Source organism: Micropterus dolomieu, linkage group LG21, assembly GCF_021292245.1.
Source record: "Micropterus dolomieu isolate WLL.071019.BEF.003 ecotype Adirondacks linkage group LG21, ASM2129224v1, whole genome shotgun sequence".
Classification (NCBI taxonomy): Eukaryota; Metazoa; Chordata; class Actinopteri; order Centrarchiformes; family Centrarchidae; genus Micropterus; species Micropterus dolomieu.
In genome coordinates, this window is record NC_060170.1 from 25,601,001 (window position 1) to 25,615,414 (window position 14,414).

Below are 14,414 nucleotides of genomic sequence, written 5' to 3' on the forward strand. Positions count from 1 at the left end.
TCGTGCAGAAGTAACGCAACGGAAGAGAATATTGTGTACATATAAATATATAAACTGACAACATAAAAATATACAACAAAGATCAACAATCAACAACAAATATGTGCGACATGCCAGGTCTGTGCCCGACACGAGATGAAACAGTATTTACATGTGCAGAGACATTTGTATCATTTGCAAGGTAGGGAACCCGGGCCTTGTTAATGAGGCTAGTTGCAGGCGGGAAGAAACTGTTTTTGTGGCGAAAGGTTTTGGTCCTGATGGACCGCAGCCTCCTGCCAGAGGGGAGAGTCTGAAACAGTTTGTGTCCGGGTTGGGAGGAGTCAGCAGCAATCTTTCCTGGTCGCTTCAGAGTCCTCAAGGCGTACAGGTCCAGAAGAGAAGGAAGATTGCAGCCAATCACCTTCTCTGCAGAGCGAATGATGCACTGCAGCCTGCCCTTGTCCCTGGCAGTGGCAGCAGCATACCAGGTGGTGATGGAGGAGGTGAGGATGGACTCAGTGATGGCAGTGTAGAAGTGCACCATCATTGTCTTTCGCAGGCTGAACTTCTTCAGCTGCCGCAGGAAGTACATCCTCTGCTGGGCCTTCTTGGTGAGGGAGGTGATGTTCAGCTTCCACTTGAGGTCCTGGGAGATGAAGGTGCCCAGGAAGTGGAAGGAGTCCACAGTGGTGACTGGGGAGTCACACAGGATGATGGGGGAGGGTGGGGCTGTGCTCTTTCTGAAGTCCACGACCATCTCAACGGTCTTCAGATCGTTGAGCTCCAGAATGTTCTGGCTGCATCAGGTCACCAGATGGTCGATCTCCCACCTGAGATGAGCCCAATGAGGGTGGTGTCATCCGCAAACTTCAGGAGCTTGACAGACTGGTGACTGGAGGTGCAGTTGCTGGTGTACAGGGATAAGAGAATGGGGGAAAGAACGCAGCCTTGAGGGGAACCGGTACTGATGGTCCTGGAATCAGCTTCACGTGCTGCTTCCTGTCCGTCAGGAAGTCAGTGATCCACCTGCAGGTGGAGTCAGGTACGTTCAGCTGAGAGAACTTGTCCTGCAGCAGGGCCGGGATGATGGTGTTAAAAGCAGAGCTGAAATCCACAAACAGGATCCTGGCGTAGGTTCCTGGGGAGTCCAGGTGCTGGATGATGTAGTGAAGGGCCATGTTTAATGCATCGTCTACAGACCTGTTGGCTCTGTAGACAAACTGCAGGGGGTCCAGGAGTCAGTCTGTAATGGATTTTAGGTGGGACAACACAAGGCGTTCAAAGGACTTCATAACCATAGAGGTCAGAGCGACGGGTCTGTAGTCGTTTAGTCCAGTGGTCCCTGGTTTCTTGGGGACAGGGATGATAGTGGAGGCTTTGAAGCAGGCTGGCAAATGGCATGTCTCCAGTGAGGTGTTAAAAATGTCTGTGAACACCGGAGACAGCTGATCAGCACAGTGCTTCAGGGTAGATTGGGAGACAGAGTCCGCCCAGCTGCTTTGCGGGGTTTCTGCCTCCTGAAAAGACCGTTGACTTCCCTCTCTATGATGGAGAGAGGAGGGGAGGGGGTGGAGCTGGCCAGCTCTGAGGAGGGAGGGGAAGAAGTGGTGGACTGTGGCTGAAGCTGAGCAGAGGAGTCACAGGGGATGGTGTCCGATTGATTCTCAAAGCGGCAGTAGAACTGGTTCAGCTCATTTGCCAGGTGAGAATCGTTTATGGAGTGGAGGACTTTGGGTTTATAGTTTGCCAGAAGTGGCATCGTTTGCAGAGAACTGGTTCTTTAGTCTCTCTGAGTTTAATAGACAAGCTTATAATTCTCTGACAACTCCGGAGTCCCCCACGAATTAAGGGGGGGATTGGGGGCTCTGATTTATCATCTACAGACTTATGACATTAGTTAAATAAGCAAGGATATTGTAAGCATTGTAAGATTTTAGTTCACTGTCACACATACCTGCGCTGTACTGGGTTTCCTTTATGACCTGGAACAAAGGTTTTTTTAATATGACCTGGCTCCCTAAGCACAGCATTAATGAATATGCCTTTTATCCATGAGAATGCAATGGGTATGTTTATCACCTGTGTCCACAAAAACCAATAAGGTATCTGTAACACCGAAAGCTCCTTGGAAAATGAGGTAAGAATGAGGATGCTAAAGAGAGCCTGCTGGAAGGCTGAGCATTAGTGGCAGAAGACCAAGCTGCTGATTCACCTTGAAATCCTTAAATATACAAGAGCTATAACAATTACACTTTCTAGACAATCCTACATTTCTAAAATAATACAAGATAACCACAATAATGCTCAATGTCTGTTCTCCATTATTGCTGCTCTAGCCAATCAAATATCATGAATTTGCCTCCTCCTTCCAAGAAAAAGTCTGATATTAGGAAAAGAAATAACACTTTCACATATTATAGGATCTGGTCTGTCACTCCCCCTGCATCATCATACCACATGGGGACAATGAATAATTTTTTCACCTACCTCTAATGATACAGAAGAGGTGATACAGCCACTAAACTCTTCTACCTGCTCCCTTGACCCAGTTCCCACAAAATCTTTCAAATGTATTCCACTGTCACATTATGTATTTTTATTGTTACAATCAGGAGTCTTCACCTCTTCCCTCAAGCATTTTATTATTACACTATTACTGAAAAAGAACAACTTAAACCCATCTGAGATACAGATCAATCTCCAATATCCCTATTCTTTGCAAAATACTTGAAAAGGTTGTCTACATAGCTAACTCCACAATCTATGTGATGTGGTCTGACTTTAGGACTAACTAAAAGCTGTCAATGATCCAAATGTCAACAGTGCTGCTAACACTTTCATTCTAGTATTACTAGACCGGAATGCAGCCTTTGACACTGGTGACCACAAAATTTTACTGAGTAGGCAAAAAAAATTACATCAGATGCTAGATGACCCAAAACTTTCTGCAGTTAATGACAAGACTGAGATAAAGGTAAATGTACTTAATTTGTCACGTACCCATAGATGCAGCAAAATTCATTCTCTGCATTTAACCCATCCCTGAAGGGAGCAGTGGGCAGCCATTGCACAGCGCCCGGGGACCAACTCCAGATCAAATGCCGTGTCTGGTCAATGGCACTGACTGAAGAACCTAACATGTCCGAACAAAGATAGCTAGGCTAAGATGCTACACAGTGCTAAGTACTATTTCTTAAGAGCCAGAACCTAGAAGTGCGTAAGAGTTTTTTTTATGTGTATTTAGGGATCCAAGAAGCTTCACTGCTGGTATGTATTTTGGGTTACTTGGTCACATTACATGAAAGCTATTTAAAAAAATTATCATGAATCACCCATTAAATATGTAGATAAAATAAACAAATTAAACATTAACAATCAAAAGTAAGTCATAAGTGTGCAAAGTACAGTGTTACAAGCCAGCTCTTAGCCCGTGGCAAAAAGGAGGTGAGACACATCAGGTTTGCACACCAATAGTATGATTTATTATAAAAGTACAAGAAGAATCAAATGATCAGCAATAATATGTGGTGTGGCAAAGTATGACTATCAGTTGTGTCAGCAGTGAATGGATGAGTGAGATGTGTATGTTGTCAGGATTAACAAAAGAAGAAACACCAGACAAACCCAGTGGGATGTCAGCCTAGGAGGAGAGAGCAAGAGGTTGATCAGTCCTGGCTAAATAAGCTCTGAAGGTAGAGCTGCACAGGTGATTGCCCAGCCCAATCAGCCTCCCTGCCTGCAGCCTCCTGCAGGAAAAGGAAGCCGGAAGGGTCGTAACAACAGTATAATGTAATCAGCTGTTTCATTAATATGGGCAAGCATCGCATGAAAGCATTGAAAAATATTGGAATCTGTTTTTTAAAAACATTTCAATAAATAATAATAAAATAAATCATTTCATAGCTGAATTCAGACCATATCAGGCACTGTGGCTAAAACGCAGGCGGGGCCTGGGCGATAGGATGGTACAGCACACACACACAAGCCCAGTGCGAAACAAAGCAAGAAAACGCCGCAGGTAGCGGTTCCGTTTCGGTCTCTCTGACGCGTGGATCTGGATATAGCCTATTCAGGTAAGTTTATTAAAAGACTACCAGGCATATGCTTTATCAGTCAATATTGCAAAACGCATCTCATGACCTGCTAACTACAGAGCGTATAACCTGTGAGCGCTGTCATGGGCTGCCATGTGAACTGATTGCCGCTATCAACGAGGGAGATTCACAATTACACTACACTCGCGGAACGCGGTCAGCTGCTAGGGTGCGGAAGGAAAATGATTAGCGTAATGCGTTAGTTTGAGCTAATTGCGGCTAATAAAATGACAACTGAAAGTATTTCCACACATCGTGCAACATAGATAATTGTCTCCACTTATTGAAATAAACAGACATGTTCCCCACAGTAACACTAAATGCCACCTCTTCAGTTCCTGAAGACAATTACTCACTCGTGAGTCACAGCTGTGGTGACTTGCAGGATGAGAGAAGACAGTGCATTTCTGTGGTGGTGCTGTAGTTGTTGTTAACTATAATCATATGAGAAAGTATCAACCATGTACCCTGTTCGAGTAGGGATATGGAAGACAAATAGACTGAACATCTGAGGCATAACTACTGGTGTGCTGTGAACATTTTAATGAGCTAATGACGGTCAAACAGAAACGAGTGGTTCTGTAGAGTAGGCCTAAAGGCAGGAGGATGTCAGGGTAGAGAACAGTTTGGATTTCTGTAGCCTAATGTTTCTTACTGTAAAGTTTCTAATAGTGGTAAACTACATCTCCAACAGGAAGCGTGGGGGAACAATAGCCTATACCTCCCAGCACTGATCTATAACATGAACGGTAGGTTTCTGACAACTTACTTCAAACTGTGTCCAATGTCAACCACAGTCTTCAATTTAGTTTGTATTTTTGTTTTCTTGACAGGGCTATACATCTTTCTGCTGTGTGCTCCTGTGCTCGCTCAGTGGTTTGCAGTTGCAGCAAGTCAAGGTAGGCCCCTATGTCTTCTCTTGACCACCACTCTCCATGATTAAAAAAAAGGTTTTGTGACATATTTCATAGATATAGGCCTACTGCTTGATTACAGGTGGACACACAACTTGGCAGGTGTTTTTCTGCCAGAATCCAGGATGTGCCGCTAATGTGACTTGCGTGTATTGCAATGACGAGCTTCTCCACAGTCACACTCCCATCGCAGATTGCAGCGGTCATCCACCACCGAGTACTGTCTGCCAGCATGATGGCCGGGCGTTCGTTTCCACCGACGCAAATGCTGATTGCGAGTTTGAAGGAATATCAGGTTATATGAAAACTGAAAAATGCACAGGTATACACTTTTTAAAGCCCTTAACATAGGCCACTCGTGTGTTCTTGCAATCATTCACAACATTCTTCAAACTTACGTTTTCACTTGATGGCCCAGGAAACAACTGATTTCACAGATTTAGTGTATTTACATGCACATTAGTATCCCTGTTCTGATTCGGTGTTTGGAATTTTTTTTTTTTATATGTAACTTTATTGGGTTCAGAAACTATAATTACTATAACAAATATTCTGCTTGTGTAATCTCATTGAGATGGGGAGACTGCCTCATTTATACCCTCCTTATTGTCTACTCCAGCTCAGGGTGCTGTTTGTTAATGTCTTTCATGTTGGAAATGGAAATTCCATCACTGCAGACTGCAAAAAAAAAATCACCATCCAGTTTTAAGCTGTTGAATCTCTCTGTTTATAAAAAGTAACAGCCTTGATGCCAAACTAGACTTATATTTATTGCCGATAAAATGTTTCTGTTGAATATGCACTGTAAGTTAATTGACTGAAGTGTTCACACTGATGATAAATTAAAATTTCCAGACCAGCACATTTTCCTAAATGAGTCAATGAGCCACATTACATGAATGTGAGATCTTTTCTGCTGTTTTGTATGATGCTTTTACGTCTAATAACGATTTCTAACACTTCTCTTGTTTTCTCAACTAGTCCACAGCAAGATTTGTGATTTTAACAGAGGTAAGCTTTTCCTGCATACACTTTACATCATGCTGCTCACTGTTTTGACTGACCATTGATGGTGTGTTTCTTCTTTCCTCTGTTGTGTCACCACCTGTTGCCACAGATATGCGCATGGACAATGCAAAACTTGGAAGCATTGTTGGTGGAGTTGTTTGTAAGTCCTGGTTACACCATGTTTCTTCTGATTCTGGATAATCAGCTGTCAACAGCGGCCTGTGGAAAATCTTTCTTTCCCCTTCCAAATCACCCATGTATGCCATGATATGTTGTTATGAAAATAACACCTTTTGCTACTAATCTGACTTGCTTTTACTCTGCCCTCGTCTTTCTTTCGCTAAGGGCTAAAATGTTTGTCTTTCTAACGCTGACAATCAGGTGAGATCAACATTTTATGATGTGTTGCACTTACTTTGTATTGATAGTCATCTTAAATATTTATCTCTTGATTCCACAGGTTTAGTATGCCTACTAGTAGGCTTATATCTGTGTTTCTGTAAAAAGAGACGATGCAGAGAGCAACATCAACAGCCAGTAAGGTAATGGAAATATTCTTATTCAGAAAGTTCCTATTGTGATATCATGTCATCATGGTTAATCTGAATTTCAGTGACTCTGCATGTGACTGTACCCCTAGAAGAGATACAAAGCAGTAAGCCCAGTGAGAGGTTAGTGATCATTGAATATCCAGCATATAGCCCATAGTATGTGCAAATAGCTAGATGTAAATATACTAATTCTGAGATGACTTTTTTTTTTTTTTTTTTTTTTACACCTTCAGAGATTGTGGTGTTGGTCCTGGATTGGATAGTGGCAGCTCTCCTCAGTGTGACCCGAGCTTAAACTCCTGCAGCATTTTAATTTGTTGTATTTTGCAGATTTTTGTAAATAAGCATGTTATGTGTGCACGAGGGTACTTTTTATTATATGTTGTACAAGCTTCCACCCCAGGCAAAGGTAAAGGTACTTTATTTGACAAATGCATGTAGCGAGATTCATCCTCTGCTACGCGAAGTGCAAATCAAGTTTAGAAGTGTAGCTGTTTTTGGTCTAAAGTGCGCGCCCTCTAGTGGCCTAGTGCAGTGTGTTGTCAGGGTGGTGATGTTTTTATGAATGAGCAACGCAGGCTTGGGGAGTGGCTCCCTCATGTGATCCAACTGCGTTGTATGCACCATCACACAGATGTTGAATTGATCACATATTTACCAAATATCGATCACACTCACTCTTCACTTAGTTCCCTGATGTGGTGAATATAGAACATAGACCTTGTCCCTTTTTTGACTGGTTTCTTTTGTTAATGAATGTGTCTGTATACCGAGTACCACTATTTACTGCAAGCACAAAGGTGATTTTATGATGATTTTTATTTTAACTTCTTTCTTCATTTTCTTTGTGATGTGTGGGGTTTGCCCCTCTGAAGGTGTAAGATGGCAAATTCAATTGTAATTCCATTTGAGAATTAAAATGTGAGAGTTGTTATTAGACATTTCTTTAATGATAGGAAATGACTTTCATATAATATTTAATGTACTCCTAAAACTTCTCTGAAAAAAAAAAATATATAAAAAAAAAAAAACAGGCTGCAATGCAATTTTCTTTGTATATGATGACAGGGAGGGGTGTGAACGTAGTCCCCTACTACCAGAAACGATGAAGTCGCAGTCGCGATTTGGGGGATTTGCAGCAGTCTACAGGAGGAGTCCACAATACAGCTCACTTCACTCAAAGAAACTGTTGCAGAGACTGTTGATATCATCTGTACTATTCCATATGTGTGATATTAACCATTTCAGATTTGAATATACAGTTTTTTGTAATACCTCTTGAAGCCGTTGAAGAATGCAGCATAATTCATGTGATGTATTCACGTTACTGGACATATTGTTTTCAATTAAATATAGATTATTATATCAAAAGTATATTTGTGTGAGAATGCTTTGTCTTTTCCTCAAAGTCATTAGAGAAGAAGTTACTAATGTGAATACATTAGTAACTTCTTCTCTTTATGAATTCCCTTATGACTGCTGGGAGGCTTAAAAGTAATTTAGCATTGCTGAGGCTGATTAAAGCTACTTGAAAAGATCTGATATTGTTGTGCTATAGGCAAATGTCATTCATGTAAGTAATCTGGCGCCCTTTATCAGTATCCCTATTTTTTGATAAACAAATATACCCCATTCATCAATTAATATTTCACAACTCACTGTTACTGTAGCACTGACCACTTTATTAAATAAAGTCCATGAAATTGGAAACAGAAAAACAGCACTACATTGTAGACAAAATCACTGACATGATTGAAATGTCATGAAAACAATAAAACCATACTGTACAAGATGGTAAGCACATTCTGTTTCCTCAAACTGGTCAACAACAGAGGTCAAGCTGCTTTACACAATACGAGTTACCTCTGTAACAACATATAGACAAACAGATGTAATTATATTTGTCGTAAAATATCTGACAATGGAAGGTTTGAGCTGCTAAACATACAAACTCACTGAACAGGTATTATCAATGTTGATTAAAAAGGACACCAGGACTAATCAGCAGTTTCAATACAACTAATCATTCTAATACAAACAACTACTATAATAATGATAAACATTAAAATAACAATAATGGCAATACTGATACAGATTAATAATACAAACAAGAATGAGTAGAATCAGTGCTGTTTTGTCAGTCCTTCAAGGATTTCAAAGATATAAACTTTCACAGCAACTTAAACAGCAATCAAAAACACAGCGACAAAAATATGCAAAGTGCATTTGTGAGCAGAAATATGTACAGATTGAAATGTCTGCTGAGAAGGCTTCTGGGGTCTGGCACTGAGTGCACACAACCTCACCTACAGCTACAGTAAAAACACAGCAACAATATGCAAAGTGCAAGTGTGGATTGAAATATGTACAGGTGGAAAAGTCTGCTCAGACGGCCGGGGGGGTCTGGGACTGAAGGCCCAAAACCTCGTCCATAGCCCTTTTAAAGTCTGCGAAGCTTTCAAAAGTCTGGCTAGCGAGTTCACTGGAGGTGGATGATTTAGATTTTTCACAGTTTCTTTCCTGTACTTTTTGTGTCCTTGAGTGGATTGGCCACACAGCGCACAGGTGTACAGTCTCACTGTGCCCTGAGGCCCAGTGCCACTGCACTCTGCTTTCTTCCTCTTGTACAGAGTTGACCTTGCCGGTGAGATCATCGAGCTAGGCTGTTGGGGGAGTGAAACAGATGCTTGCACCTGGGGAACAACTAGAAAACATGTAAAGGTAGGTGCTGTGGGCTGCCTGAACGTACAGGCGGTTTGAATCGGTGCAACTGGCAGCTGAGCGGGGGGTTGACCGGCGAAATGGTCATGCCTCGGTTTGAGTTTTCTGGTGCCTGCCAAAGATGGAGTGACCTCATACTGCACTTGAGGTCGACTGGTGTGCGGTCTCTCATTCGGGAGCTCTGCTGCAGAGGGTTGGCTAGTACTAGAAACACTCTGATGACGGCGGAGGACAGCCAAACCTTGATCTGTCACATTTGTGGCTGACAGGGCCTCCTGTCTCCTGATGAACTCAGCAACGCACTTGGAGTTTATTTTCAGGATGGGAATCCCGAGTTTGCTGAGGTCAGTGTCATCCACGGTCACTCTCTGCTGCACACGCTGGTACATTTTGGTGATCTTGTGCTTCTGTGGCGACCCTCGAGCCATTGCGCCACAGTCAGGATGAAGCCACAGCTGTTTAATGATGCAGTACATCAGCCGGTTCTTTCTGGAGTCCAGCAGGTGGGCGGCTGAGTAACGCTTGCTGAACTTCAACTTTTGCACCAAAGACGACTCGGACGGCTCACCTTTGGTGCGGCCGAACAGAGCGTTACCCCAGCGTGCTGAGTAGAGGCTGTCAAACTGCTGGATGCTGCGGTCGTGGAGGTCCAGCTTGTTCCAGGCGCTGACGACTCTCTGTCTTGTAGAGTCACTGAGAGCAAGCTTTCCCTCCTCCAAGGCAATCTCAACAAGTACTCTGCTCAGCTCCTCTACATGTTGGTACCCGGGGAGATGATTTGGACCACACACATCCTCTACACAGGGATCCAGCTCAGGAGCCACAACCTGGTCGGTAAGACGTAGATTCCTCCTCAGCGGAGTCAGATTGTCAGTCTCGCTGTCAAAGTTGTAGCCCGCATCTTCCTCCAGGGATTCTTCCTGGTCAGCAACCACCTCATCATCATCATCTTCATCCTCGGCTGCTCGAAACGTCTCTCTGGCCTGAGCGTAATGGTCAGGAGCATGGAAAGGTTCTGACGACTGGGAGAACAGATACTCCAAACCAATTCGCTCGTCACCAGCAGGAACAGGTGGTCGGTAATTTACCTCCTCCGGCTCGCCGAAAAACTCCTGGCACCTCTGGATGAGGCACATTGGCAGACTCCCTTTCAGAGTTCCAGCGTGCGATGCCGCTGAGAAGATAGACCAGGAAGGGGACAGCTGCACAGTGGGGCCCCGGTATCATGCTGGGCAGGAAGGAGTGGAAGCTCTCCAGGCTGTTGCTGCCTCTCACGGTCCTGTAGTACGGCAGGCGCACGCCGTTACGGGTGACATACTTGGTGATGGTGTACATGTTTCTTCCTGGCGGATCCTGAATGTACTCCAGGTGTTTCTGCTGGTTTTCCCAGACCCAGTCAATGGCTGCTGCATCCTTGAACAGATGGATCTGGTTCTCGTCCATTCCAGCCGCTCCCTTCAGGATGTCGATGGCACTCTGCACGCGGACTCCAACCGTCATCCTCCTGACGTAATGCTTCAGATCAGATTTGCCGACGTGCATTTCAATGATCTGACCATCAGACAGAGAAGCATATTTGGTCGTCCTTGTTATACACGAACACAGCAGCAGAAAGCGCGGACTTGAAGAGAGCGTATTTTGGGTGGTGATCTGTTCGCGTTAAACCTGGTTATCCAGTGAAAGATGTCGAGCCGCACCATCATGCCGCTGTCGGCCCACTCACTGAACAGCTGCTCCAAAGATGAGACACCATGCACACGACAGCAGCCGCGATCCACGTACATCAGTTCAGGAGGTGCCTCATTTGCTCTCCTATATCTCGCCATGAGGCCTTCAGCCATTGGCCTCAGTTTGTCCAGAGACTCCTCACAGGTAAGGACGGAAGCTCATTGGCCACGTTTGTGCACCATTCTGCTGTCCCTTTTCCTTGTCCAGAAAGCTTCTTGCAGATCTGATGACATACACAAAACAAAGTGACTGTTATAGCTGCGAGCCTCCTCACTTTGTGCAACACACTGTCACATTTTTTTTTACAGTTTATACAGCCGAGGAATGCCCCTTAAAAAGCAATACAATAAGAGTATATAACGGCTTGCCGTGAGCTATTGCTTTATTACTATTGTCGATTAATTATTAATTATGAAATGATATGACGCACATCGAGACAGGAGAAACAATGTTGGAGGTAAACACTGAAGTTTGTTTGGCAATAAAGCTTACTTTAAACAGAACTTTTAGTTTCTAAACTGCCTTCAAATTAAATGACCATTGCAGCCAAACGTCATCTTCAGTACACACTTTAGTTCAATTCAGTGAAACATGTTCCCCTTCAAAAGACTGAGTCAAATTACCTTCTTGGTGGAGTCGTACTTAAGGACTTTGCCAAACGTGGACATGATCTGAGTGCGGTAGTCCTCAATGTTCTCTGTTTCAGCGAGGAGGAAGCACTTCCTCAGCAGCTTTGGGGACGGCAGCTCCCTCCTTGGTGGCGGATGCTGAAACTGATGGCTGAGAGTCCCTGTAAGCAGATAAATTGATGTTCACACACACAGAGATACAAACTCCATTCCTGAAGGGAAATCTCTGATTCTTTGGATCAGACTGCTGCATCTCTCAACACCATTTGCACTATCTGAGATTTTTATTTTTTCATTTCCAGAAATCTAATGGGCTCAGTGCTACCAGCAGTGTTGATCAACTAGTTAACTTAGTTAACTTCTCCTGCCCAGTTTGAATCTTCTGAGGGCGCCGACAGAGCTCCCTCATTCCTGTTGCAGTGTCATTCCTGTTGTATTCTGTTTACCCGATTAAAACGACCTATTTCTTAAATCTGACACAGCATTCACGTTTTTACACAGTCTGCGACTATGCACTGGAAGAGCACAACAAATAACTCAAATCCGACTGACTTACTTATGATCCCACCGGGCTTATTGAGCTGGCTGAGGAGGGTGGTGTAGAGGTCTTTTCTGTGCAGATACTCCTCACAGTGGCTTTCCTGGATGTGCCTCCACACCTTGGTCATGGTGTTGCCCTCACTGCGATCCCTCATCAGCCAGACCACCTGCTTGTCCACGCCACGCCTGAAATTACAGCACAATCGTGTGATGCCGGTGAAACTCAGATTAAATGCTCTCTAGTATAACATTTAATTAGAAATGATGCAAAGACTCACATTAGTGTTAAGATGGCAGGGAACGCGGCTCGGTGAGCTGTGCTGAGCTGGTTAATTATGGCTGCTTCCCACGCCACAAAGCGACCGATGACATGTTGCTCAGACTCCTTAGCAGCTTTCCTGCACGCGTTACAGGCCAGGACCTCTGTCAGCATGGAGTACCAGCCAGACATGTGGCAGATCTGTCTGACCGTTTTGGAGTATCCACAGCGGTACAGAAAAGTGTCCTTCTGGGCGCGTGCGGGGCACTCGGACCTGGGACAGCGAAGGCTGTAACCCCACACACCTACTGGCCTCCAGAAAAACACACGGCTGCGAAAGAAGGAGTCTGCTGATGTGGATCAAACCACATCCTGTCACCCTTGAGGACTTTCCTCTTCCTGATGTTTCCGTGCTTGTCCTCATAAGACATTTCCTTCTGGAAGAGCCCTCTTTCAGCATCCTCTTTCAGCCACCTGACATCTGCTTTGGGGAGCCTGTGAGGACCAGACTCCCACGATTTATGCCATCCCTCAAATATTATCTGGTAGCATAACAAAGACAAAAACTTAATCTACCAGCTACTGTGTTCTCTTACTATAAATCTTTTTCCTTCACTAGGCTGCATATATTACCTCCGGTTAAGCAGCCACTGCTGCCGGGGCCACAGGGGCTTTGCTTGGCAGCAGCGCTGCGCCAGTAACATCAGAGGTCCTCCCATGTTGACCACCAGGTGCTGGAGGAGTATGTATTAGTATAAAACTACATGTTGATGGTCATGATCTATGAACTGTGGCCTAACAGGTGGCTGTGGAATGGAGTCTGTCTGTGGCTGGTGTGGAGGCTCTGGTTCAGCCTCTTTTCCGGGAGGGGTCGGGTCAGTGTCCCCTGAATGGAAATGAGGACAAAAATCTGCAGCTGGAGGACAAAACTGTAATCCTATTACGAGCTTCAATCATCCTCAGTATTATTCTCAAACTTTTTTTACTTGATACCGATTCTTAATGATGACTTAATATGAGGTTCATGATGTAATTACATTAATTCAAGCCATAAATGAAAATCAAAAACTGACATACCTTGCCTTTCAAAAGTGGCGAGAGCTTCAGCCAGCAGAGCATCATCGGTCCAACTGCCATCACCTTTGGACCCCAAAGAGCTGGACGTGGCAGTGCTGGACAACGCGGTTGCGGTGCTGGACGACGTGGTGGCGGTGCTGGTGGTGGTGCTGGACGACATGGTGGCAGTGCTGGTGGCAGTGCTGGTGGCAGTGCTGGTGGCAGTGCTGGTGGTGGTGCTGGACGACATGGTGGCAGTGCTGGTGGCAGTGCTGGTGGTGGTGCTGGACGACGTGGTGGCGGTGCTGGTGGCGGTGCTGGACGACGTGGTGGCGGTGCTGGTGGCGGTGCTGGACGACATGGTGGCAGTGCTGGTGGCAGTGCTGGTGGCAGTGCTGGTGGCAGTGCTGATGGTGGTGCTGGACGACATGGTGGCAGTGCTGGTGGCAGTGCTGGTGGTGGTGCTGGACGACATGGTGGCGGTGCTGGTGGCGGTGCTGGACGACGTGGTGGCGGTGCTGGTGGCGGTGCTGGACGACATGGTGGCAGTGCTGGTGGCAGTGCTGGTGGCAGTGCTGGTGGCAGTGCTGATGGTGGTGCTGGACGACATGGTGGCAGTGCTGGTGGCAGTGCTGGTGGTGGTGCTGGACGACATGGTGGCGGTGCTGGTGGCGGTGCTGGACGACGTGGTGGCGGTGCTGGTGGCGGTGCTGGACGACATGGTGGCAGTGCTGGTGGCAGTGCTGGTGGCAGTGCTGGTGGCAGTGCTGATGGTGGTGCTGGACGACATGGTGGCAGTGCTGGTGGCAGTGCTGGTGGTGGTGCTGGACGACATGGTGGCGGTGCTGGTGGCGGTGCTGGACGACGTGGTGGCGGTGCTGGTGGCGGTGCTGGACGACATGGTGGCAGTGCTGGTGGCAGTGCTGGTGGCA

At 45.4% G+C, this 14,414-nt stretch overlaps 3 protein-coding genes across 14 annotated transcripts; 1 reads left to right on the forward strand and 2 right to left on the reverse strand.

Annotated features, from left to right (window-relative positions):
• Positions 1-3,761: 3,761 nt before the first annotated feature.
• On the forward strand, positions 3,762-7,923 carry LOC123960414. 11 transcript variants are annotated; one of them, XR_006822509.1, is made up of 10 exons: positions 3,763-4,055; positions 4,771-4,825; positions 4,910-4,975; positions 5,048-5,312; positions 5,972-6,001; positions 6,108-6,158; positions 6,344-6,379; positions 6,459-6,540; positions 6,612-6,669; positions 6,783-7,566. XR_006822509.1 is itself a non-coding variant. In XM_046035134.1 (9 exons), exons 2-8 carry the CDS (start codon positions 4,819-4,821, stop codon positions 6,655-6,657), a joined length of 495 nt encoding a protein of 164 aa, XP_045891090.1. In that variant the 5' UTR covers positions 3,772-4,055; positions 4,771-4,818; the 3' UTR covers positions 6,658-6,669; positions 6,783-7,566. The 11 variants fall into 11 exon arrangements, 3 of the variants coding, with proteins under 3 accessions (XP_045891087.1, XP_045891090.1, XP_045891088.1); XR_006822508.1 differs by having other exon boundaries at positions 3,764-4,055; positions 5,054-5,312; XR_006822512.1 differs by having other exon boundaries at positions 3,772-4,055; positions 5,073-5,312; positions 6,639-6,669.
• A 287-nt stretch (positions 7,924-8,210) lies between these two features.
• Positions 8,211-12,757, reverse strand: LOC123960415. The gene is made up of 4 exons (XM_046035135.1): positions 12,446-12,757; positions 12,184-12,353; positions 11,622-11,788; positions 8,211-11,221 (listed from the first exon to the last, which is right to left on the reverse strand). Exons 1-4 carry the CDS (start codon positions 12,616-12,618, stop codon positions 11,117-11,119), a joined length of 615 nt encoding a protein of 204 aa, XP_045891091.1. The 5' UTR covers positions 12,619-12,757; the 3' UTR covers positions 8,211-11,116.
• Positions 12,732-13,743, reverse strand: LOC123960416 (cell wall integrity and stress response component 4-like). 2 transcript variants are annotated; one of them, XM_046035136.1, is made up of 4 exons: positions 13,504-13,743; positions 13,227-13,312; positions 13,060-13,160; positions 12,732-12,921 (listed from the first exon to the last, which is right to left on the reverse strand). In XM_046035136.1, the coding sequence occupies exons 1-4, from the start codon at positions 13,730-13,732 to the stop codon at positions 12,732-12,734; spliced, it is 606 nt and encodes a 201-aa protein (XP_045891092.1). In that variant the 5' UTR covers positions 13,733-13,743. The 2 variants fall into 2 exon arrangements, with proteins under 2 accessions (XP_045891092.1, XP_045891093.1); XM_046035137.1 differs by having other exon boundaries at positions 12,783-12,968.
• Between the last annotated feature and the right edge of the window lie 671 nt (positions 13,744-14,414).